Source organism: Mustela nigripes, chromosome 14 (assembly GCF_022355385.1).
Source record: "Mustela nigripes isolate SB6536 chromosome 14, MUSNIG.SB6536, whole genome shotgun sequence".
In the NCBI taxonomy this organism is placed as follows: Eukaryota; Metazoa; Chordata; class Mammalia; order Carnivora; family Mustelidae; genus Mustela; species Mustela nigripes.
Window position 1 is genome coordinate 92,452,829 of NC_081570.1, and position 24,211 is coordinate 92,477,039.

The window sequence follows — 24,211 nt, forward strand, 5'->3', positions numbered from 1 at the left end:
TACATCTTGTTTCACCTAAGAATCCATTAACATAATCCTTTAAATAGCTTTTCTGCTAGACTTAGAATTTTTCAATTAACAAAAACCTGATTTCTGAAAACTTAAAAACTAATACATATGTTTTTAGATTGGGTGTAATTAGGCTCTAATTACCCATTAGCTACATATGGATAAGGAAATGATATTTTACTTTTACCTAGAGTCTTTGTGATTTAAGGGTTTGTGATAAAATACACATTTCCTCTGTAAATCAGCATAGATATTGATCACAACAGTATGTATTAAAGTGCAAGTTTGGAAACATCCCAAATGTCTTACAATACAGGAATGACTGGATAAGTCTACTCATAAATGGAATATTACAGAGTCATTAAAAACTATGTTTGTGAAGAATATTAAATGAAATGTAAATGCAGGGGCCCCAGGGTGGCTTAGTCATTAAGCATCAGCCTTTGGCTCAGATCATGATCCCAGGGTCCTGGGATCAAGCCCCACATCGGGCTCCTTGCTCAGAGGGAAGCTGGCTTCTCCCTCTCCCACCCCCCCTGCTTGTGTTCCCTCTCTTGGTGTGTCTCTCTGACAAATAAATAAATAAAATCCTTAAAAAAAAAGAAATGATAATGCTTACATTATAACATTAAAAGGAAAAAGTAGGACATCAAACTATATGTAGTGTGACTACAATTTTTTTTAAAGAGAGAAAGAGAGATGCCTAGGTGACTCAGTCGGTTGAGCGTCTGCCTTTGGCTGAGGTCATGATCCCAGGGTTCTGGGATAGAGCCCCACAAGTGACTCCTTGCTCGGTGGGGAGCCTGCTTCTCCCTTTCCCTCTGCCTGCTGCTTCCCCTGCTTGTGCTCTATCTTCTGTCCCTGACAAATAAATAAAATCTTAAAAAAAAGGTATACTTAAAAAAAGAGAGAGAAAGAGAAACCAAGCAAGAAACAAAAAGTCTAGAAGAAACTATAAACATATATTAAAATGTTAAACCTTATCTCCAGACAGTAGGGTTACAAGTAACTTTTACTTTCTCTCACCATCTTTGTGTTATCTAACTTCCCTGCAACCAAAATATTTTCAAAATCAGCAAGCAAACAATGACATTTTTTAAAATTACCATGATACATTTAGCTCATACATTGCAAAAGAGTGGAGAGGTCTACTACTTCAGCCCAGAAGCTTTAAATTCAGAGGACAAATTCGTTTGTTGAGAAAATAGTAACCAGGGTCATCTTGGTGACTCAGTCAGTTAAACATCTGCCTTCAACTCAGGTCATGATTCCAGGGTCCTGGGGTTGAGCCCCACATGGGGCTCCCTGCTCAGTGGGGATTCGGCTTCTCCCGCTCCCTCTGTCCCTTCCCCCCACTTATGCTCTCTCTCTCTCAAATAAATAAGTTAAATATTTAAAAATACAGTAACCACACAAAAATTATAACACTAGTGGGGCACCTGGGTGGCTCAGTGGGTTAAAGCCTCTGCCTTGATCCTGGAGTCCTGGGATCAAGCCCTGAATTGGGCTCTCTGCTCAGTGGGGAGCCTGCTCCCCACCCTCTCTCTCTGCCTGCCCCTCTGCCTACTTGTGATCTCTGTCTGTCAAGGAAATAAATAAAAGCTTTAAAAAAAACTTATAACACTAGTTAATGATATTTATATATTATTCTCAGAAAGAAAAAATTACTGCTAGACATGCAATAGAAATAACTGAATCTCTGATGGTAAGAGAAAGTTAAAGCCTGCTAAAACAATGTCTTTAGTAATGACAATTATTATTCATGTCAAGTTAATTGTGAATAAGATACAAACACATACCATCATTATTGTCATCCAGACTATTAAATGCCAGCCTCATTTTTTTCTCGTGGTCTTTAAGGTACCGCAAAAATTCTCCAAAGTCCAATCCTGAATCCTCATTGGTATTTCCAGCTTTAAAAATGTCCTACAAGAAAGAAGCAATTGATTGCAGAAACATATTGCAAGTAAACCCACTGTAGCATGCTAACATTGGCACATTTCACTCATATTAATTATTGTCTTAGCTTTTTAGTCACAGGTGAAAGGCTTCTAATAACACTTGTGATTTTCTTAACTTGTGCAGACTTATCAAAAAGTAAAGAGAAAGGACCCAAATAAATAAAATCATGAATAAGAGATGTGAGATCACAACCAATACTACAGAAATACAAATAATATAAGAGAATATTTTTATACTAACAAATTGGGCAATCTGGAAGAAATGGACAAATTCCTAGAAACATATAAACTACTAAAAATGAAACAGAAAGAAATAGAATATTTGAATGGACCCATAACCAGCAAAGAAGTTGAATCAGTAATCAAAAATCTCTCAACAAACAAGAGTCCAGAGCCAGATGGCTCCCAGGGGAATTCTACCAAACACCTAAAGAAGGTTCTTTATTCTTCTGAGGCTGTAACAAAAAAATAGAAATAGAATAAAAACTTCCAAACTCATTCTACGAGGCCAGCATTACCTTGATTCCAAAACCAAGGACCTCACTAAAAAGGAGAATTACAGACCAATATCCCTGATGAACATGGATGCAGAAATTCTCAATAAGACATTAGCTAATCAAATTCAATAGTACATTAAAAGGATTATTTACCATGATCAAAAGGAAATTATTCCTGGGCTGTAGGAGTGGTTCAATATCTGCAAATCAATCAATGTGATACTCTACATTAATAAAAGGTAAGAACCATATGATCCTCTCGATACATGCAGAAAAAGCATTTGACAAAATACATCATTCTTTCTTGAAAGAAACCCTCAAGAGAGTATGGATAGAAGGAGCATACCTCAAGCCTCAACATCATAAAGGCCATATATGAAGGTCCATATCTATTACCATTCTTAATAGGCAAAAACTGAGAGCTTTTCCTCTAAGGTCAGGAATATACACAGATGTCCACAGTCACCACTATTGTTCAACATAGTACTAGAAGTCCTAGACTTAGCAATCAGACAACAAAAAGAAATTAAAGACATCCAAAGCAGCAAGGAAGAAGTTAAACTTTTACTTTATGCAGACGACATGATATTCTATGTAGAAAATCTGTAAGACTCCACCAAAAAATTGCTAGAACTGGTGAATTCGGCAAAGTGACAGGATATAAAATCAATGTACAGAAATCTGTTGCATAGCTATACACTAATAATGAAGTAGTAGAAGGAGAAATCAAGGAGTCAATCCCATTTATGACTGCATGAAAAACCACAAGATACCTAGAAATAAATCTAACCAAAGAGGCCAAGTATCTCTACTCAGAAAACTATAGAACACTTATGAAAGAAACTGAAAAAGACACAAAGAAATGGAAAAACATTCAATGCTCATGGGTTGGAAGAACAAATATTGTTAAAATGTTAAATTGGATAGAAACATGCAGAAGAATGAAACTGGACCACTTTCTTACACCATACACAAAGTAAGCAAAATGGATGAAAGACATAAATATAAGACAGGAAACTATCAAAGTCCTAGAGGAGAAAATATGCAGCAAACTCTTTGACCTCAACCAAAGCAACTTATTACTAGACATGTCTCTAGAGGCAAAGGAAACAAAAGCAAAAATGAACTATTAGGACTTCATCAAAATAAAAGGCTTCTGTAGAGTAAAGGAAACAATCAACAAAACTAAAAGGCAACTGACAGAATGGGAGAAGATATCTGCAAATGGCATCATATAAAGGGTTAATGTCTAGAATCTATAAAGAACTCATCAAAAGCAACACACACAAAATACAGAATCCAGTTAAGAAAGGGGCAGGAGATATGAACAGACATTTCTCCAAAGAAGACAAGCAAATGACTACCAGACTCATGAAAAAATGCTCAGCATGACTAGGGATCAGGGAAATACAAAGCAAAACCACAATGAGATATCACCACACACCTGTCAGAATGGCCAAAATTAACAACTCAGGAAACAACAGATGTTGGTGAGGATGTGGAAAAAGAGGAAACTTTTGCACTGTTGGTGGGAATGCAAACTGGTGCAGCCACTTTGGGAAACAGTATGGAAGTTCCTCAAAAAGTTAAAATGAGCACTGCCTTACAATCCAGGAATCACACCACTGGACATTTACCCAAAGAACACCAAAATACTAATTCAAAGGGATACATGCATCCCTATATTTATTGCAGCATTACTTAAAATGTGCAAATTATGGAAGCTGTCCAAGTGTCTGTCAATAGATGAAAGGACAAAGATGTGGCATATACATACAATGGAATATTATTCAGCCATCAAAAAGAATGCAATCTTATTATTTGCAAAAACATGGATGGAGCTAGAAAGTATTATGCTAAGTGAAAATAAGTCAGAGGAAGACACCATATGATTTCATTCATATGTGGAATCATATGAGCAAATGAGCAAGGGAAAAAAGAAAGAGAGAAAGAAGAGAAAAAGAAAGAAGAGAAAGAAGTAAGCCAAGAAACAGACTCTTAACTCTAGAGAACAAACTGATAGGTGGGGGGGGGGGGGTCGGTGGGGAGTGGGGCGATAGGATTTTCTTGTGTACTTGTTATGATAACAGCAGCAGATAATGTATGGAATTGTTGATTCATTATATTATATAGCTGAAACTAATATTACACTGCATGTTAACTAACTGGAACTTAAATAAAAACTTTAGAAAAACAAAACAGGGGCACCTGGGTGGATCAGTTTGGTTAAGCATCCAACTCTTGATTTCAGCTCAGGTTATGATCTTAGGGTCTTGAGATCAAGACCCACATGGGGCTTTCCACTCAGCAGAGAGTCTGATTGAGATTCTTTCCCTTTCCCTCTGCCCCTCCTCTCTCTCTCAAGTAAAATCTTTAAAAAGTAAAAAAAGAAACCAGAAACAAAAAGTTAAAGAATGAAGATGAAGTCCTTCTATAGCTACAGTCACTTGGGTAATTTGAAATGTGACATTGGGTAATCAATTAGAATTCTTTTAAAAGCCTTCTTTTTAAAAAAAAAAAAATTATTTGACAGAGAGAGAGGGAGTACACAACAAGGGAGAGTGTCAGGCAGAGGAGAGGTAAGCTCCCCACTGAGCAGGAAGCCCAACACAGGGCTCATTCCCAGGATTCTGGGATCATGACCTGAGGTGAAGGGACATGCTTAACCAACTGAGCCACACACACACCCCTAAAAAGGTTTCTTTATAGAAAAGGAAAAAAAAAAAACCTCTATGAGTGAGTAGGGATTATTCCCTTCTTCAGGATCACCACTGCACTGGATAAAGCCCCTTAAAAGTAAATGTTGTCACTTTGTGAAGAAATTTCTCTAGTACCCTAAGTGTCTTTCAAAGTATGATTTATTACCTCCAATAATGCTTAAGTATAGGATGAAATTATCCGATCACTTTTCAAATAAACTTGTCAGGAAAGAATAAATTATAGCTCCGTGAAAGACAAGGAAACTCCTAATATCCTGCTCTGTATCCATTCAGAATATGAATTAATCAGTCATGCTCAGAATGAAGTGAACTTAGATGCCTCCTGCAAGTGAACAACTATGTGCCTTACACTCTTAAAAATAACTTTAGTTTGTGGGGAAAAAAATGAAGCCTTGCCATTTGCAGTGACATGGATGGAGCTAGAAAGTGTAATGCTAAGCAAAATAAGTTAGTCAAGGACAAATACCATATGATCTCTCCCATATGTGGAATTTAAGAAATAAATGAGAGAGAGATGAACCAAGAAACAGACTCTGAACTATTGAGAACAAACTGGTGGTTACCAGAAAGGAGGTGGGGGGAGGATGGGGATGAGGATTAAAAAGTACACTTATCATGATGGAAATAAAATAAAACAAAGTGAAATGAAGTAAAATAAAGTAAGATAAAATAGAAAAAAAGAAAGAAAAGAAAACACAGCTAACACTTTCAGAAACAGAAATGGACAAGTTATTCAGTGTGTCTGTGTTCGATAACCCAAACATCAAAGGAATGTATGGCTGTGTAAAGGGCTTTAATAATTGACTTCCTGGACTACTCTGGCTGTAAGCTCCAGAGAAGTTTGTGGAAGTCCTGGGCTTACTGAAGAAATCATGTGACTATCACATGCTTAAGGTTGACAATTTATGGCAGCATTTGAGGAAAATAAAATGATTCATTTTGAAAATGAAACCAATGTGTTAGATTCCAGAAGAGGTGATATGTGTATTCTTTTTAGGGTACAAAAAAAGAAAAGCTACTGGCCTTTCGGTCATTTTTCTGTTTTGTAAAGAAAAAGCAGAATCCCACCCTGAACTTAACTGTCTTCATCCTTTCTCTTAGAGCCAGTTCCATTCACATTGATTTCCTGGGACGATTTCAGAAAACTGATTCTTTCCAATTTCAGTATATGTGCTGCTGCAGCAAGCACCTGGAAACATATTCTTTTTTTTTTTTTAAAGATTTTATTTGTTTATTTGACAGAGATCACAAGTAGACAGAGAGGCAGGCACAGAGAGAGAGAGAGAGAAGCAGGCTCCCTGCTGAGGAGAGAGCCCGATGCGGGACTCGATCCCAGGACCCTGAGATCATGACCTGAGCTGAAGGCAGTGGCTTAACCCACTGAGCCACCCAGGTGCCCTGGAAACATATTCTTAATCAGCGTGTACTCACTTGATCTTGCTGAATGGCCTGAATGTGCATCTCCTGACCAGGCTGATGGCTGTTAAAATTCAGAGGCACGAAGTCCTGACTGCTGGTGTGACATGTGGTGTGTTGTTTTTCTACCCAAACTTGGCAGGGCCTCTATTTTATAAAAAAAAAACCTTTGCCAGATACTTTGATCTATTGGCTGATACTGCTAACAGGTAAGCAAATGAAGTATCAGACAATGAAATTTTTTTAAGATTTTTTTTTTTTAATTTGAGAGAGAGGGTAAGGGAGTGGGGCAAAGGGAGATAGCATCTCGAGCAGGCCCATGCCCAGCAGAAACCAACACAGGGCTGGACCTCACAACCTTGAGATCATGACCTGAGCTGAAATCAGTAGTCAGACACTTAACTGACTGAGCCACCCAGGAGCCCCACTTCACCCACCTTTTTAAATCCATTTCTTTCACCACTCTAAATGTGCTAAAAAATGGGGATTTCAAGCTGACCTAGATTCTTTTAGTTGAAAGATCTCTTACAAGCCATCTAGAATGGTCCCCTCAATTCTACAACTGAGGAAACAAACCCCAGGAAAGCTGAGGGCTTTTGTCCACCCTCACACTATAAGGTAGGTGGAGGTAGAGCCAGGATTCTGCTCACATCTCCCCTTCCTTGTACATGACATGCCAGTTCTGCACTCTGAGGCAGCCAGTGAGGGTTAACAGGGTGGTCTGGCTTCTTTATCTGGTCAAAATTCTGATAAGATTTCTTTCTAATTTGATGTAAGTCATATTTTATTTTATTTTATTTTGAATAAGAAGCAGCTTATAAACCCCATCCATTTATGTGAATTACCATCTAATTTCTTTAGAATTATGAAACAGTGGTTTATAGTAGCAGGGAATACACTATAACAATGCAGAATCATTCTTTTAGGATGCAGTAGTAATTGTGATGAACATGGGGGTCTTTTCATAGAATTCCCAATATGCATATAATTTTTGGATCCTAATTCAAATTGCTAAAATTTTTAAACCTAATATTTTTATCACTAACATTTCCTTAATGGTATTTTTTTTTTTTGGTCATTTACTGATCTTCCTGGGTGTGATGATGTTCTATAAGAGGATATACATGTGTTTTTTTAGAAGATGAGTCTCATGAGTGGAAGTACCTGAGGTCTTTCATGTTTGTCATATTTACTAAAGTAGTTGGTACAAAATGCATCAAAACCTAGAGGAGTAGCTTTATGTAAATGCTTTGAGAGCTTGCCTAGTATGTGTTTGGAAACATCAAGAACACCAGCGTTGCTGAAACAATTACAGCTCACTGTAATACAGTAAGTGAAGGAGAGAGGGAGTGAGAAATGGAAGAAAACAGGAGATGAGACCAGAGAGGGGAATGTAATTAGGGACTATTATAAATTATCTTGTTTGTTTACCTGTTTAATGCCTGCCACTCCTACTAAAACATATCCCCCAAGAAATAAGGACTTTGTCGGTCTAGTTCATCACTACACCCCAAGTGCATAGAACAGTTTCTGACATACAATGAGTAGTCAATAATTGCTGAATAACCTAAAAATGTGGAGAAATAATATAAAGAATACATATTTGTGGAGTTTATTTAATGATTCTTTGGCTTATTTAAGAATGGTTCAGAAGGTTGCGGGGAGGTGGGTGCCTAGGTGGCTCAGTGGGTTGAGCCTCTGCCTTTGGCTCAGGTCATGATCTCAGGGTCCTGGGATTGAGACCCATATTGGGCTCTCTGCTTAGCAGGGAGCCTGCCTCCCCCTCTCTCTCTGCTTGCCTCTCTGTCTATTTGTGATCTCTGTTTGTCAAATAAATTAAAAAAAAAAAAAAAAGAATGGTTCAGGGGCGCCTGGGTGGCTCAGTCGTTAAGTGGCTGCCTTCAGCTGGGTTCATGATCTCAGGGTCCTGGGATGGAGCCCTGCATCGGGCTCCCTGCTCAGCAGGAAGCCTGCTTCTCCCTCTCCCACTTTCTCTGCTTCTATTCACTGTGTCTCTCTCTGTCAAATAAATAAAAAATCTAAAAAAAAAAAAAAAAGAATTGTTCACCACTTAAGTTGTTCCCAAATTTTCACTATTATTATAAGACATGCTACAATGAATATTATTGTGAGATTATAATCTTCAAATTGTAATTGTTTATAACATAGATTCCTGGAAACAGAATTGCCAAGTTATCATCCAAAAAGGGAATGTCAAAAAAATATGATTTGTAAAAAAAGGAGGGGGGAGGGAAAGTCATGTCAAAAGGCTGATAGTTTTTCTTCTAGGATGAAGAACAAGACAAGTATGCCCACTTTTGCCACTTTTATTCGACATAGTACTAGAAAGTCCTAGCCATGGCAATCACCAAGAAAAAGAAATGAAAGGCATCCATATTGGCAAGGAAGAAATTAAACTGTCTTTATTTACACATGACATGATCCTATACATAGAAAATTCCAAAGGCTCCATACCAAAACAAAACAAAGAAACAAAAAAAATAACCACTATTATAAGTAATAAATAAATTCAGTAAAATTGCTGGATATCAAATTAATACCCAGAAATTGGTTGTTTTTCTATCACTAATAATGAAGTATCAGAAAGAGAAATTAAAAAAACAATGCCATTTACCCATTTACAGTTCACCAAAAAGAATAAAATACTTAGGAATAAACTTAAATAAAGAGATACAAGACTTGTACTCTGAAAACTAGAAAACAGATGGGATCAGGAGGGAGACAAACCACAAGAGAGTCTTAATCTCACAAAACAAACTGAGGGTTGCTGGGAGGTGGGGGGAGGAATAGGGTGGTTAGGTTATGGACACTGAGGAGGATATATGCTATGGTGAGTGCTGTGAATTGTGTAAGACTGATGAATCACAGACCTGTACCCCTGGGGCAGATAATACATTATTTGTTAGAAAAACAAACAAATAACAACAAAACTAGAAAACAATAAAAGAAAAACAAACAGTGATGAATGAGATTGAGGACATCACAAATGAAAAGTTACTCCATGCTCATGGATTGTTAAAATTAATGTTGTTAAAATATCCATACTACCCAAAGCAATTTATAGACTCAATGCAATCCCTATCAAAATAACAGTATTTTTCACAGAATTAGAACAAATAATTCTAGAGATTCTGTGGAACCACAAGAGACCCTGAATAGCCAAAGCAATCCTGAGAACAATCCTGAGGTATCACAATTCCAGATTTCAAGATATATTAGAAAACTGTAGTAATCAAAACAGTATGGTAGTGGCACAAAAAAATAGCCATATAGATCAATGGAACATAGAGTCCAGAAATAAACCATCAAGATTGAAAAAAATCTCTTCCAGGGGCACCTGGGTGGCCCAACTGGTTGAGCAATGGATTCTTGATTTCCACGCAGGTCATGATCTCAGGGTCATAAGACTGAACCCTGCCTTGGGCTATATGCTAAGCATGGAGCCTGCTTAAGATTCTCTCTATCCCTTTAGGGTGCCTGGGTGGCAGAGTGGGTTAAGCATTTTGGTTTCGGATCAGGTCATCATCTCAGGGTTGTGAGATGAAACCCCTCAGTGGGCTCACACTCAGCACAGAGTCTGCTTGGGATGCCCTCCCCTTCTCCCTCTGCCCCTCCTGCTCATGGTTGAGCGCTCTCTCTCTCTCTCTCTCTCTCTGTCTCTAAAAACAAATCAATCTGAAAAAAAAAAAAAAAAGATCTATCTTTGCCCCTTCCCTGCCCCCCCATTGCATGTGCTTTCTCTCTCTCAAATTAAAAAAAGAAAAAGAAAAATCTCTTCCACTAATTTGTTCATTTTCCTTAAATAGTTAGTCCTTCTCTACCAATTTCACTTATGCCTCTTCCATTCCCTTAACTGGACAAGTTAATGTCCAGTTAGACTGATGATTTATAAGGAGTAAGACACAGTAAGTTACAGCATAGAGCTTACTAGGAGTAAGATAGATCACAACATGTTTTCTTCTCCTTTGAACCTTTTAGACACTTTTATGTCAGAATAGTTAAGTAGCATTTTCTACTAACTGGCTTGAATGGCTAATTTTTCATGCTTTGCCAATAAATACATTTTTATTCTCTACAGTTAAATTTTTAGAAATCATTCTAACAATGGAGTATTTTTTTTTGCCATAGTTCATTTACATCCCATCATTAATCACATCTACTCATTCAATACATTTTTTATGTAGATCAAATTTGACCTAAAGTCATATACCAATTCTAACAATACATGTAGGAACCCACATGCTTTCCTATGCATTACATTTGCTAGTAAGTTACAAAACAATTAGAGGCTAAAGTGGAAAAAGGTTTTTGAAGTAGTACAAGGAAATTTTACAGTGAAGGACAACATTTTTATTTTTATAAGGCATATAAAAATGTAGAAATGTAAGTTGCTCTCAGAAATAAGAGCTTAAGTGAAGTAAGTCAATCAGAGAAAGACAATTATCATATGATCTTTCTGCTATGAGGAATTGAGAGGCAGGGCAGGAGGTTGAGGGGGTAAGAGAGGGAAACAATGAAACAAGATGGGATCAGGAGGGAGACAAACCGTAAGAGACTCTTAATCTCACAAAACAAACTGAGGGTTGCTGGGGTTGGGGAGGAGAGGAATAGGGTAGCTGGGTTATGGACACTGGGGAGGGTATGTGCTATGGTGAGCACTGTGAATTGTGTAAGACTGATGAATCACAGACCTGTATCCCTGATGCAAATAAGACATTATACATTGCTAAAAAAAATAAATAAATAAGAGCTTGCACAGGGTACCTGGGTGGCTTAGTCGGTCAAGTATTCAACTCCTGATTTCAGCTCAGGTCATGATCTTAGGGTTGTGGGTTCAAGCCCCATGTCAGGCTCCCAGCACAGTGGGGAGTCTGCTTCTCTCCTTCTCCCTCTGCCCTTGCACTTGCTCACACACACATACTCTCTCTCTTTCTATCTCTCTAAAATAAATAAATACATCTTTAAAAAAAAAAAAAAAGCTTTCTCATTTTCCTAAAGGTCAAGGAGGTTCATTTCTCTGAGTGATTTACATTATTGTGAGAGTTCAAATTAGAATTTTGAAACTTAGAACTTTTGTTTTTTATACATGAGAAAACATAAATTTAAATGAAATGGATGGTGACTAACATAATAAATAAAATGAAATGGAAAATGTAAACTACCTAAGACAGGATCTAACACATGGTAAATGATCAATAAATGTTAGTTCTGTCACTCTTCTGCTTGCCTTGTCCATGGTCAAATGAGTAGCCAGAGGCTTAGCTTTATCGTTTGTAACATTATTGGACAAGAGGCAGGCTTAATTCAAAATTTTATATCGTGTATGCCATTTCAACTCATCTATTTTTAATTAAAGTTAGTGTGTTTATATAAGCTCACCTGTGGGTTTAGCTGAGACTCCTGTCAGGAAGGGAGCTGCTCACACCACTGGGCCTTCTCAGACCCTCCCCAACCATGCTCCCACTCTAGTGTTTCAGAATCTCCCACATTCCCAGTAAAATCTGTAGAAATGGAAATCTCACGTCCCTATTTCCACCAACCTCCAATGCTGTGGATATAAATTAGTGCAATAATAACAGCTAACATTTACTAAGCGACGGTTATTATGTGTCCTCACTGTGCTAAAAAGAAAGCCTTGTTTAAGCCAGTTTTATTAGGGAAATATACATAAGTGGAGCCATTTTGAAAGTGGGGAGCTGAAACGGCGTGGAGGTGAAGGTCAATGGACATGCGCGTTCAAGGAATTAGGAAGCCGGAAATAGATGTTGCACGGTTCATAGGCAGAAGTGGATGTGGAAGTCACCCAGGACGATGGAAGTATCCGGAATGGAGATGAGGGCTGTGAGCAGGTGCCGAGTCTTTCAGTGACCAAGAGGTTTATATAGAAGGTCCGGGAGTAGCAAAGAATAAAATAGGTCAGATGGCAGATGGCACGGGCTTCAGTGAAGCAGATGCTTCGAAAGGAGAACGGGGCGGAGGGACTCCAACCTGGAGAGGGCTGCAAGAGGGCTTCAGTAGAACTTCAGGGGAAAGCAAGGCTCTGTAAAGAGGTTTAAGTGCTGAGAGGTTGTTAAAGCAGAAGTTCCAGGGGTCATAAAGTTTGGGGTGGAAATGAGGGAAGGAAAGCTTTCTTCCTACCACTTCCCTATTCTTCCTTAAGAAATTAGAGCACTGATAATAGATCAAAAACAATTAAGCTCACTGTTAAAACAGGAGAGTTTTACTGGGAGGAATCAAAAGATTATAAATAGAACTCCAACAAGCACACATTTGCTTTTGCTTAATAAGCCCTAAACTGGTTTTCTAGGCTCAGCCCCCCACCCCTCTCCTCAGAAGGTCTGTAGGAAACAGGGTAGGCAGAGGAAAAGAGGGCACTGGCAGCTTAAATTTGTCCATAATCTGGGTGTTTCTCAACCTGAAATCTACAACCCCCTCCTGGTGTTTTCTATGGAAATTTTCTAATTTTGTGTTTTATTTCTGAAGATAATCTGAAGGCAAATACCATAAGCAACCAGATAGTCAACTCATAACTAAGAACTATTTATTTCATGGCCCCTGTGTATTTGTGTTCACACACCAGGTGTGTGATAATACCATTTTCTTGAGGGTTAATGAAAAAATGAACAGGGGTTCACTTCAGAGGCAATAATGCATTTTTTGCCAAGTAAAATCCAGTGACATCAGAGTCCACTCTATGAATGCATTCTCACATTATTCAAACAAAAAAGAAAGTGGAGAACTGAGCAAACATAATTTCAGAATGCTTAATTCAAATTTACCAATCAATAAAATATTCAAAAGAAAGTAGAAATTTAGTTTTAGCCAAATGCTATTAGTTGTCCCATTAAATAAATGTTATTAATTGGAATTTAAGTGGTTTTTATGGACTTCTGTTTAATTTGTATATCTGTTAGGATTTATGGTCATATAAGAGCTATAAACAACTTTCCTCTTCACAGATGGGAATAACATTGAGATCTGGGACCAAAGCCCTAGCTGAGAGTGTCCTCTGTGTTGTACACCCTCCATGACTTTACCGCATATCACTAGCATAGGAAGGTGGTCAGGCAATCAGCAATTCAGAATCCTAGCCTTCTCATTTTCTACAGAGAAACAACCAACAACAAGGTACACACATGCATGAAATTACTCAAGGTTAGACACTTCCTCCATCATGACAAACCCCACCTTTAAATTCAGTCTTCATCTTACAAGACTTCTCAGCACACTTCTCAGTTCTATATAACTCCCTCTTTGAAATACTTGACTTGCATGGTCTCCCAAGAGACCATACTCTCCTAACCCCCCCACCCCCACCCCCACTTTATTATCTGCTTCTTTTCAGTCTCTTATGTTGGGTCTTCCTGTTCCTGAAGTCAAAATGTTGCAGTGATCGAGGATTTAGTCTTCAGAGCAGCTCTTACATACCCTCTACCTAGGGAATCTCACCCAATAAAAAGTTTAAATATATAATGCTGATGATATACATCTCTACCCTGATATCTCCTCAAGATATACGAAACTGCTACTTGCTATATCCACCTGGTTGTTTAAGAAGAGACCTCAAATATCCAAACCAAGAACTGTTGATTAATCACTCACCCAACCTCACTACTCTCCAAGTCTGCCTGGTCTTGGCAAATGGTAACACCATCCATCTGGTTGCTCAAACCAAAACTCCTGGAGTCTTTCTTGAATTATTCCTTTATCTCATACTCCCAATATAATTAATCAACTAATCCCATCAGCACTATTTTCCAAATGTATCTCTGTAGTAGATTCTGTGGTACACAGCTCACACCCCCCTCCGGACTGAGTAGCTGGAAGTACTGGTGACTGACAGCTCTTAATTGAGCTCTTCCCTTTGTGTTGTCCTAGGCTGAAAAGACTCACCTTGCCTGAAGTCAGTCCCTCGAGGCAGCCAACTTTGATAAGTGGGGATGGAGCAGAAGAGGCAAGGGCAGGTAATAAAGGCCTGACCGGTTGCCTCAAAGAGGGACAATTCTAAAGAACTATCCCAGATCCACAGTTACCTGAAGTGTCTGAAGCCTCTGTTGCAACTCCATCAACAGCTCAACTACCCACTCTTTCCAATCCTGCTTCCTCCAACTCTCACAGGTATTGTCCCCATGAGTCCTCCCCAGTAAACTTTCTGCATACAAATCGGAGTATGAGAGGCAGCTTTCATGGAACACAGCCTATGACAGCTGGTACCAGAAATGGTCTTAGGAAACAGACCCCAAATGATACACAGTCCCTAGTGGTAGATGGTGAACTGCAATGGGAAGAGAATGCATTGGCTGATGCATTACCTTAGGATTTTTTAAAATAAATTTAGGAGAAATACCAACTATAAGTACTGTGGAATTGGATGGATATTACTACAGGCCATCAATGCATTGGTAGAAAGGCTGAGAATAATACAGCACCAAAAATGTGGTATAAATATACAATGGAATATTATTCAGTCTTAAAAAGGAAAGGTTCTGATATCTGCTACAACAGGGAAAAGCTCTGAGGATAATTATGCTAAGTGAAATGAACCAGTGACAAAAAGACAGATTTCACTTACATGAAGTACTTAGGGTAGTCAAAATCATAGAGACAGAAAGCAGAAAGATGGTTGCCAGGGGCTGGGGGGGAGGGAGGAATGGCAAGTTTTTTTTTAATGGGCATAAAGTTTTCATTTTACCAGATGAAAAGAGTTAAGGCGACAAATGATTGCACAACATTATGAATCTTCTTAATACCAATTAACTCTATACTTAAAAATGGTTAAAAGAATTATTATGTTATGTGTATTTTACCACAGTAAAATAATTGGGAAAAAAATCACAGCCCTAAATAAATATCATAGATTAGGACTTACAGACTTACTAAGGAATTCAAAGGTGGCGGTGTCCATCATTTAATTCACATTTCTCAGTTCTACAAAAGCTACATGGATCACAGTGGAGGATGACAGTGGACTGCTTCAAACTCAACCAAGCAGCAGAGTAGTCAATTGCAGTTATGGCTCCAGATGTGGTATCTTTTTTAGAGCCTTAGGGACACAGAATGTGGCCCTTGATCTGGTGAATGCATTGTTTTCCATTTACCAAATAACAGAACCAGAGGCAGTTGGCATTCCCATGATATAGGCAATAACTTACATTTCAATCTCCTGCCCTCTGTCACAGAGGGACCTGGTCCATCTACAATATACATTCACTATATTGATGACATCATGTAAGTTAGACTCAATGAACAAGAAGTGGCAATGAAGAGGGTGCATGGGGGCTGCAATCAGTTAAGTGTCCGACTCTTGGTTTTGGCTCAGGCTGTGATCTCAAGATCCTGAGATTGAGTCCTGCTTTGCACTTGTGTTCAGCAGAGGGATACTGCTTGGGGCAATCTCTCCCTTTCCCTCTGCTCCTCACCCCTCTCTAAAAATAAATAAATAAATATTTAAAGAATAATAGTTCTCTTATTAAAAAAAGAGAAAGAAGTAGCAATAGGTTGTAGGCCTTGGTAAGGTACGTGCACTCCAAAAGGTGGGAAATAATAGTCAAAGAAGATTCAGGGATCTATCACATCAATAAAGTATTTCAGGACCAGTAGTCTGGAGCATGTCAGGACATATCCCGACCACCACCAAAATAAAGGGCAAATGATTGCATCTTATACCCACCTAAGAAGGAAACACACACCTGAGGGTCTCTTTGAGTTCTGGAGGTAATATATCTCAAAATAAAGAAAATCTCTGTGACCTGATTCTGAGGAACAAGAAAGGTTAATAGCTTTCAATGGGGACCATAGTTGAAAAGAGCTCTTCAGCAGATCCAAGTCGTGCTGCAAACAGCCCTGCCTCTTGGGCCATCTGACCAAGTAGGCTCTGCAGTTTTACAAGTATCAGAGGTAGGAAAGGATGTTGTGTGGGGTTTACAGAAAGCCCCAAAAGGAGAATTATAGCAGAAAACTGTAATGGTTCCTGGTATGCTATGGGACCCTGGTAGAAAGAGAGTGCTTAAATATGGGACATCAAATGACATACAGCCAGCGTGGACTATCTTGAGTTGTATTCTGTCAGACTCACCAAGTGATAGGTTTTGGAGATTCCAGCAACAAACCATATGATGGAACAATATATCTGAGATCAAGTACAAGCAGAATCAGAGCACAAGCAAGCCCCACACAAAAAGAGCGATCCAGATTTTCACACCCCATCACTGTTATACCATAACTTCTCCCTGAACGCACACCTATAACCACATGGAGATTCAGTATGACCAGCTGACATGGGACTAAAAAAGATGAGCTTGATTCACAGAGCTTTTCTTAGTATGTGAGTGCCAACTGAAAAAGGCCAGTTTGCCCTACTCAGCACTAGTCAGGAATAATCCTGGAAGACAGCAATGAGAGAAAGTCTGCCCAGTGAAAAGAACTTCAAGTAGTGTACCTGATCATTCACTTTATGTAAAAAGAGAAGCGGCCAGAGAACAATAAGACTCGTGAACAGTGGTAAATAGCTTGGTTAGATGGTCAGTGGCCTGGAAGAAAAAAGATTGGAAAATCAGAGACAAAGAGGTCTGGGGAATATGTACAAAGATGGAAGTGGACACAAAGTAAAACTTTGTTTACATTGTAGGGTCACTCCCATGGAAGAGGTAGGAGACAACCAAGCAGACAGAATGATCCAGCCAGATAGTCAACTAGACTCTGTCAGCTGACGCAATGAATACCAGTGCCAACACAGTGGTATTGTAATGGAGTGGTCATGGTGGTGGAGATAGACAGATGGGCCAAACAGCATGGGCTCCCATTCACCAAGCCTAAGATAGCTACTGCTGCTGCCAAATGCCCAACCTACTAGCAACAGAGACTAATACTGAACCACTTGACATAACATCAACCTTCAGGAAACCCACCAGCCATTGAGCAGCAAGCTGATTACTTGAAACTATTCCACCCTGAAAGGTGAGGTGTTTAATCGGGATATATATATATATATAATTTTATTTATTTGACAGACAGAGATCACAAGTAGGCAGAGAGGCAGGCAGAGAGAGAGGAAGAAGCAGGCTCCCCGCTGAGCAGAGAGCCCGATGCAGGGCTTGATCCCAGGATCCTGGGATCATGACCCGAGCCAAAGGCAGAGGCCCAACCCTCTGACACTTTAAAAGGACACATTAAAATCCTCCTCTTTTTTAATGCTGGTCCTGTTTAGACACTGCTGACCACACCCTTTTCCTTTGTCTTTGGGGCACCGGACATGGTGGCTAGCCAGTCCTTACCCTCTTTATAAAGGAGCCTGAGACCTTCTGAAATTGAGGGTAGACAGGGTTAAGGGATTATGTAAAAATGTAGTTCTGTAATTTTTTGCAGTGGAATTTTGGTCTTCAATCTCTGGTCACATATTTTTAAAGTCAGAGGCGCAGTCTAATGACAGACACAGACCAGTGTTTTAAAAAGATATCTTTTCTTGGAAAATCCCAAGTCTTGGACCACATTTCTTAAAATAATGTTATTAGATATACTTTAAGATGTTATTTATTTCTTAAAAATTTTGTACATTATTTTTGCTAAATGCTAGATAAATATATGAAGCAAAAATGGATAGACTGCAAAGAGAAAGAAATAGATCTACAATTGGAATGAGAAATGTCAATATCTTTCTCAGCAATTGATTAAAATAAGGAAAAAAAGTAAGGGCATAAAGACTAACATGATCAACTAACTGATAGTAATAGAACTGTGTACCTATCAACAGCAGAATACCTATTATTTTTACCTGCACATTTAAAGTTCGCTAACAAAGATCATATCCTGGGCCACAGAGCAAGTCAATAAACTTTAAATGATTGAAATCAGACAGACTATGTTCTCTGACCACAGGACAATTAAGTTGGAAATCAATCACAAAAAGATGGTGGGAAGTACCCAAATACTTGGAAATTAAACAATATATATTTTAAATAACACATGAATCAAAGAAGAAATCACAGGGAAATTGGAAAATGTAGAATGCAGCTAAAATAGTGCCTAGAATTAACATCATAGCTTTAGATGTTTGTATCAGAAAAACTTTAAAATTCATCATCTAAGGTTTTACCTTAAGAAACTAGAAAAAGAAGAGCAAATTAATCCCAAGTAAGTAAAATGGATTTCAAGTAGGCTTGAAATCAAAGAAATAAAAGACAATAAAGAAAATTAGTAAAATCAAAATCTATTTTCTCTGAAAAACTTACTTAAATTGATAAACCTGTAACTAGACCAATCAAGAAAAAGAGAAAACACAAACTACAAATATCAAGGAGACATCACTACAAATTCTATGCATATTAAAGTAATAATGAGAACATTATGGACACCTTTATATCTATAAATTTGACAACTTAGATAAAATGGAAACATTCCTTGAAAGACTTAGTATCAAAGCTGACAGAAGAATAAAAAGTAAATCTGAATAGCCATCTCTGTAAAACTAACATGAATATTCATACTTAGTTGAAAGACTAAAGGTTTTATCCCACTAAGATGGGAAATAAGGCAGGAATGTCTCTTCTCACTCCTTCTATTCAGTATTGTACCTGATGTCCTAGCCAGTGCAATAAGATAAGAAAAAGGGAAAGGCACACATACTGGCAAGAGGCAAGTTCGACTTTATTTGTTCTTAGATGACATGATCATTTACATAGAAAATCCTAAGGAATCTACAAAAAAGCTACTTTAATTGACAAGTGAATTTAGCTAGGTTGCCAGAGATAAGTTCAATATAAAAATTAATTTATTTCTACATACTACTAATAATTGTAAAATAAAATTTAATGCCATTTATAATAGCATCAAAAACTGAAATACCTAGTGATAATCATATATATGCAATATCTGACACTAAATAGTGAAAATATTGAAGGAAATTAAACTTAATAATTAGGTATGTCATCTTCATAGACTAGAACTTAATATTGTTAAGAGTCCATTCTTTCCGATTTGATCTAGAGATGTAATGTAATCCCAATCAAAGCCCTGGCAGATTTTTTCATACAAACCGACAAGCTGATTCTAAAATTTACATGGAGGGGTGCCTGGGTGTCTTAGTCAGTTAAGCATCTAACTCTTGATTTTGGCTCAGGTCATGATCTCAGGGTTGCGAGATTGAGCCCCAGGCTCCATGCCTAAGATTCTCTCTCCCTCTCTGTCTGCCCCTCACTGCTCCCACTCACATGCACATGCACTTTTGCTCACTCACTCTAAAAATAAACAAACTAACTAATTAATTAATATGGAAATGCAAAAGATGTTGAGTAGCTAAAACCATTTTGAAAAATAGTAAGTTTCAGAGTCTAGATAAATAAACCTACACATATGTGATCAATTGGTTTTCAACAATAATGTTGGTATAATTCGGTAGGGAAAAGATAGGCTTTTCAACAAATGATGATGGAACATTAGGATATCCATAAGAAAAAAATGTGAAACTTTGTGTCTTGAAAAGACACTGTTAAGAAAATGGGCAGGAAAGGGTACCTGGATGGCTCAGTTGGTTAAGTGTCTGCTTTCAGTTCAGGTCATGATCTCTAGCACCTGGGATTGAGCCCTGCATGCCCTTCCCCCCACCCTTGCTCAGTGGGGAGTCAGCTTTTCTCTCTCCCTCTGCCCCTCCCCCCTGATCATTCTCTCTCTCTCTCTCTTTCTTTCAAACAAATAAATAAAATCTTTTTTTTCTTTAAAGAAAAGGCAAGACAAAGTCTGAGAGAAAAATGTTTTAGTACCTATCTCTGACAAAGGACTTGTATCCACAGTTCTAAAGAGCACTTAAAATGTCACAAAGACAACCTAGTTTTTAAAAAATGAACAAAAGAGGGGTGCCTGGGTGGCTCAGTGGGTTAAGCCGCTGCCTTCGGCTCAGGTCATGATCTCAGGGTCCTGGGATCGAGTCCCACATCGGGCTCTCTGCTCAGCAGGGAGCCTGCTTCCTTCTCTCTCTCTCTCTCTGCCTGCCTCTCAGTGTACTTGTAATTTCTCTCTGTCAAATAAATAAATAAAATCTAAAAAAAAAAATGAACAAAAGATCTGAACAGACATTTCACAAATAGAAAATATCTGAGTAACCAATAAGCCCATTTAAAGTTGCTCAAAATCTTTACTTGCTACAGAAATGTGCATTAAAACCATGACAAGAAATCACAGTATAACCTCGTGAATGGATAAAATTTAAAATACAAACAATGTCAGGTGATGCAGAGGGTATAGTACACTAAAACTAATATATTGCTGATGTAGGAAGGTAGAGTATTATAATCAAAAAACAGTTAGTAGTTTCTCATAAATGTAACATAAACCTGCAGTTCTATCTGTAGGTTTTTACTTTAAAGAAATGAAAAAATGTATCCAAAAAAAGAATATTTTAGTAGCTTTATTTTTTAATAGCCAAAAACTAGGAGCAAGTATTCTTCAATAGGTAAGTGAATACCTTACCTGTTGAAGAAGGTATACCTTGGATATACCAAATTATGGTATATCCATGCAATGAAATAGTACTGAGCAATTAAAAGGAATAAAGTCCTGATGCACACAAAATAGATAAAACTCAAAAAACATTATGGGAAAGAACAGAAGTCAGAATATGATAATAGTTACATAAATGTGTACTTTCATAAAAATTCATTACACTAAACACTTAAAGTGAGTGTGTTTTATTAAATATAAATATGCCTCTGCAAAACTGAATTTTAAAAGTTAAGCAACTAGCTGGTACTATCTAAATATTGTATAATATTTACCCATACATAAAGTATTCCTTTTTGGGGAAGGGGTTCTTTTTTAAAATTTAAACTTAGTTAATTAACATACAGTGTGTTATTAGGTTCAGAGATAGAGTTCAGTGATTCATCAGTTTTATATAACAGCCAGGGTTCATTATGTCACGTGCTGCCTTTAATGCCCATCACCCCATCCCCTCACTCCCCTCCCCTCCAGCAACACTCAGCTTGCTCCCTGTGATTAAGAGATTGTTATGATTTGTCTCCCTCTCTGATTTTGTCTTGTTTTATTTTTCCCGGGTTTGTTTCTTTATAACCAGGATCATGCTGTATGTATTGTTCTTTGATGTGCTTATTGGTAATGTTCTCAGCCTACCACACTCCTTTTATCCATTATATATTCCACACAATTAGTGTTACTATTTGGTTTGCTTCATTCTGCTGTTGTAATTATATCCACTTTTGTGCACAAACTTGAGCACAGTGTCTGGAATTTGAGGAGAAAGGTGTCAGTTTGAGCCCTTGCCTATCTGATGTGAGGACATGTTGACTTGACATTGAGCAGGTGACAGGCCATGAATGTTGACTCAGTCAGGAGGGCAGCTGAACTGTCAATTTGGGACCCACAGACTGATAGCATTGTGTGTGTGAGGATGTGTCTGGTTTTGCTCCTGGTCATGAATTTCTTTAACTTTTGTTTGGGAAACTCTCTCTCTCCTTCCATTCTGAATGATAGCCTTGCTGGATAGAGTATTCTTAGCTGTAGATTTTCTCTGTTTTAGCACTTTGAATATATCATGGTGCTCTCTTCTGGCCTGCAGAATTTCTTCTGAAAAACCCACTGATAGCCTTATGGGGCTTCCCTTGTATGTAATTACTTTCCATTTTCCTGCTGCTTTTAAAATTCTCTATCACTACTTTTGGCCATCTTATTTATCTTGTGTCTTGGTGTAGACCCCTTTGGATTGGTTTTCTTGGGGGCTCTCTCTGCCTCTGGACCTGAATTTCTCTTTTCTTCACCAGATTCAGGAAGTTTTCAGCTATTATTTCTCCAAACAAATATTCTGCCCCCTTTCCTTATTCTTTTCCTTCTAGGATTCCTATCATGAGATTGTTATGCTTGGTAGTGTCACTGAGTTCCCTGGGTCTATTCTCTTTTTTGTGTATTTTTTCCCCTTTCATCTGCTCAGCTTGATTACTTTCCATTACTCTGTCCTCCAGGTCTAATCTGCTTCCTCTTGTTTGCTATTTATTCCAAGTGGTTTATTTTTATTTTCATTTAGTGATTTCATATCTCTAACTGGTCCTTTTTTAGGTCCATATATCTTGGTGGAGGGTCTCATGGAGGTCCTGCACTTTCTCAATTCTAATGAGTATCTATGAGTATTTATGAGTATTACTTTAAATTCGCTATCAAACATATGTTATTTCTCTCCATTTGGTTTAGGTCTCTTGTTATGATTTTGTTTGGCTCTTTCATTTGGGACATATTCCTCCGTCTCTTCATTTTATCTATTACTGTGTCTGTTTCTATGTGTTAGGAAGGTAAGCTACATCTCCCTCACTTGAAGTAGTGGCTTTATGAAAAAGAGGTCCTACAGTTCAGTGTCTCTCTTTCACCAGAAAATGGTGCTTCACAGTATCTCTTATGTGTGTTGCTACAGAGCTGTGTTTGTGTTCAGTTCAGTCTGTGATGGCTCTTTGCCTGCTGTGGGTAGAGTCTGGTGTCTGTGTTGTTAGTGGTCTGGTCCAGGGCTGCCTTGGGTTTGAGTTGAGTCAGACCAGGTATTTGCCTGAGATAAAGTAGCACCACCTGCAGGGCACTTTCCCTGTGTTGTCCTGAGAAGCTTTTGTTGGTGGGTGGAGCCTTCAGTCAGACAAGCTGCCTGCCCACAGCCCACTGCTGGGGTTGCAGTCAGACTGGCATGTGTGGTTATCTTCCCCTCCCTGGAGCAGGACTCACTTTGGAGTTGTGCTGGCCCTTGTCTGGGCCGCTTTTACAGTATCAGCCTTGTGGCACTGCTTTGATGGCATCTTGCCAAGAGCCATTGGTGAGGGTGGACCTCTTGTCTACATCCAGGTATGGAGAGTATGTTCTGCCAGACTTTGGATCACTTTCTGGGTTATTTATGCTGATGGGGGTGTTCTCTAGTTGACCACGTGGCAAGAAGTGAGCCTTGGGTCCTCTCTGCCATTTTCCCAGCAGCCTTTGTCTATATACAGTATTCTTTATAATTTGGGTTCATTGTAGATATAAAGTGAAAGTATAGTCAGAATGTAATCAAATTGCTCACCAGAAAAAAAATTGCATTTATCATATTTTGGCTATTTATGTTTCTGTCTCATTACTAGATGCCAAGAACAGATTATTCAATTTCCCCAGAATCTGGCTGTGTTCCAGAAAGAAGAAGAAAAAAAATAAGTGCTTATTTAAAGTGTGGAATTATTAAACCTGAACAAGATTACACTCTCCAGAGAGATCTTAATCTCATTGATCCATAAACTTAACTTCTGGGATTTAGGGTGTGTTTGGTAAGGGGAGAAACTTAGAATTTCTCCATACTTTTGTTTTGTTTTGTATTTTTCATCTGTCTATCCCATTCTTCACCAAACCATAAGATTAAGCATAGAATTAAAAGTACTAGAGGGTGTTTACTCAGACACACTTGATCTTGAATTGCAGCTCTACCACATACTAATTATGCAAATTTAGACAAATTCTTTTCTAAAACTGTTTTCTCATTTGTAAAATGAGTTTAATAATTATACCTACCTTGTAGGACCATTATTAAAGTTAAAGAAATAAGATGTAAAGTGCTTACAACTGGCCCATTGTAAGCATT

General features: G+C 38.2%; 1 protein-coding gene across 1 annotated transcript in view; it reads right to left on the minus strand.

Moving 5' to 3' along the window:
- The window catches only part of LOC132002106 (mitochondrial adenyl nucleotide antiporter SLC25A24-like), a 127,859-nt gene that overhangs the window by 37,377 nt on the left and 66,271 nt on the right, over positions 1 to 24,211 (minus strand). The window contains exon 2 of the mRNA XM_059377107.1: positions 1,809 to 1,935. Coding sequence (XP_059233090.1) covers positions 1,809 to 1,935 — 127 coding nt within the window. The remainder of the gene's footprint in view (positions 1 to 1,808; positions 1,936 to 24,211) is intronic.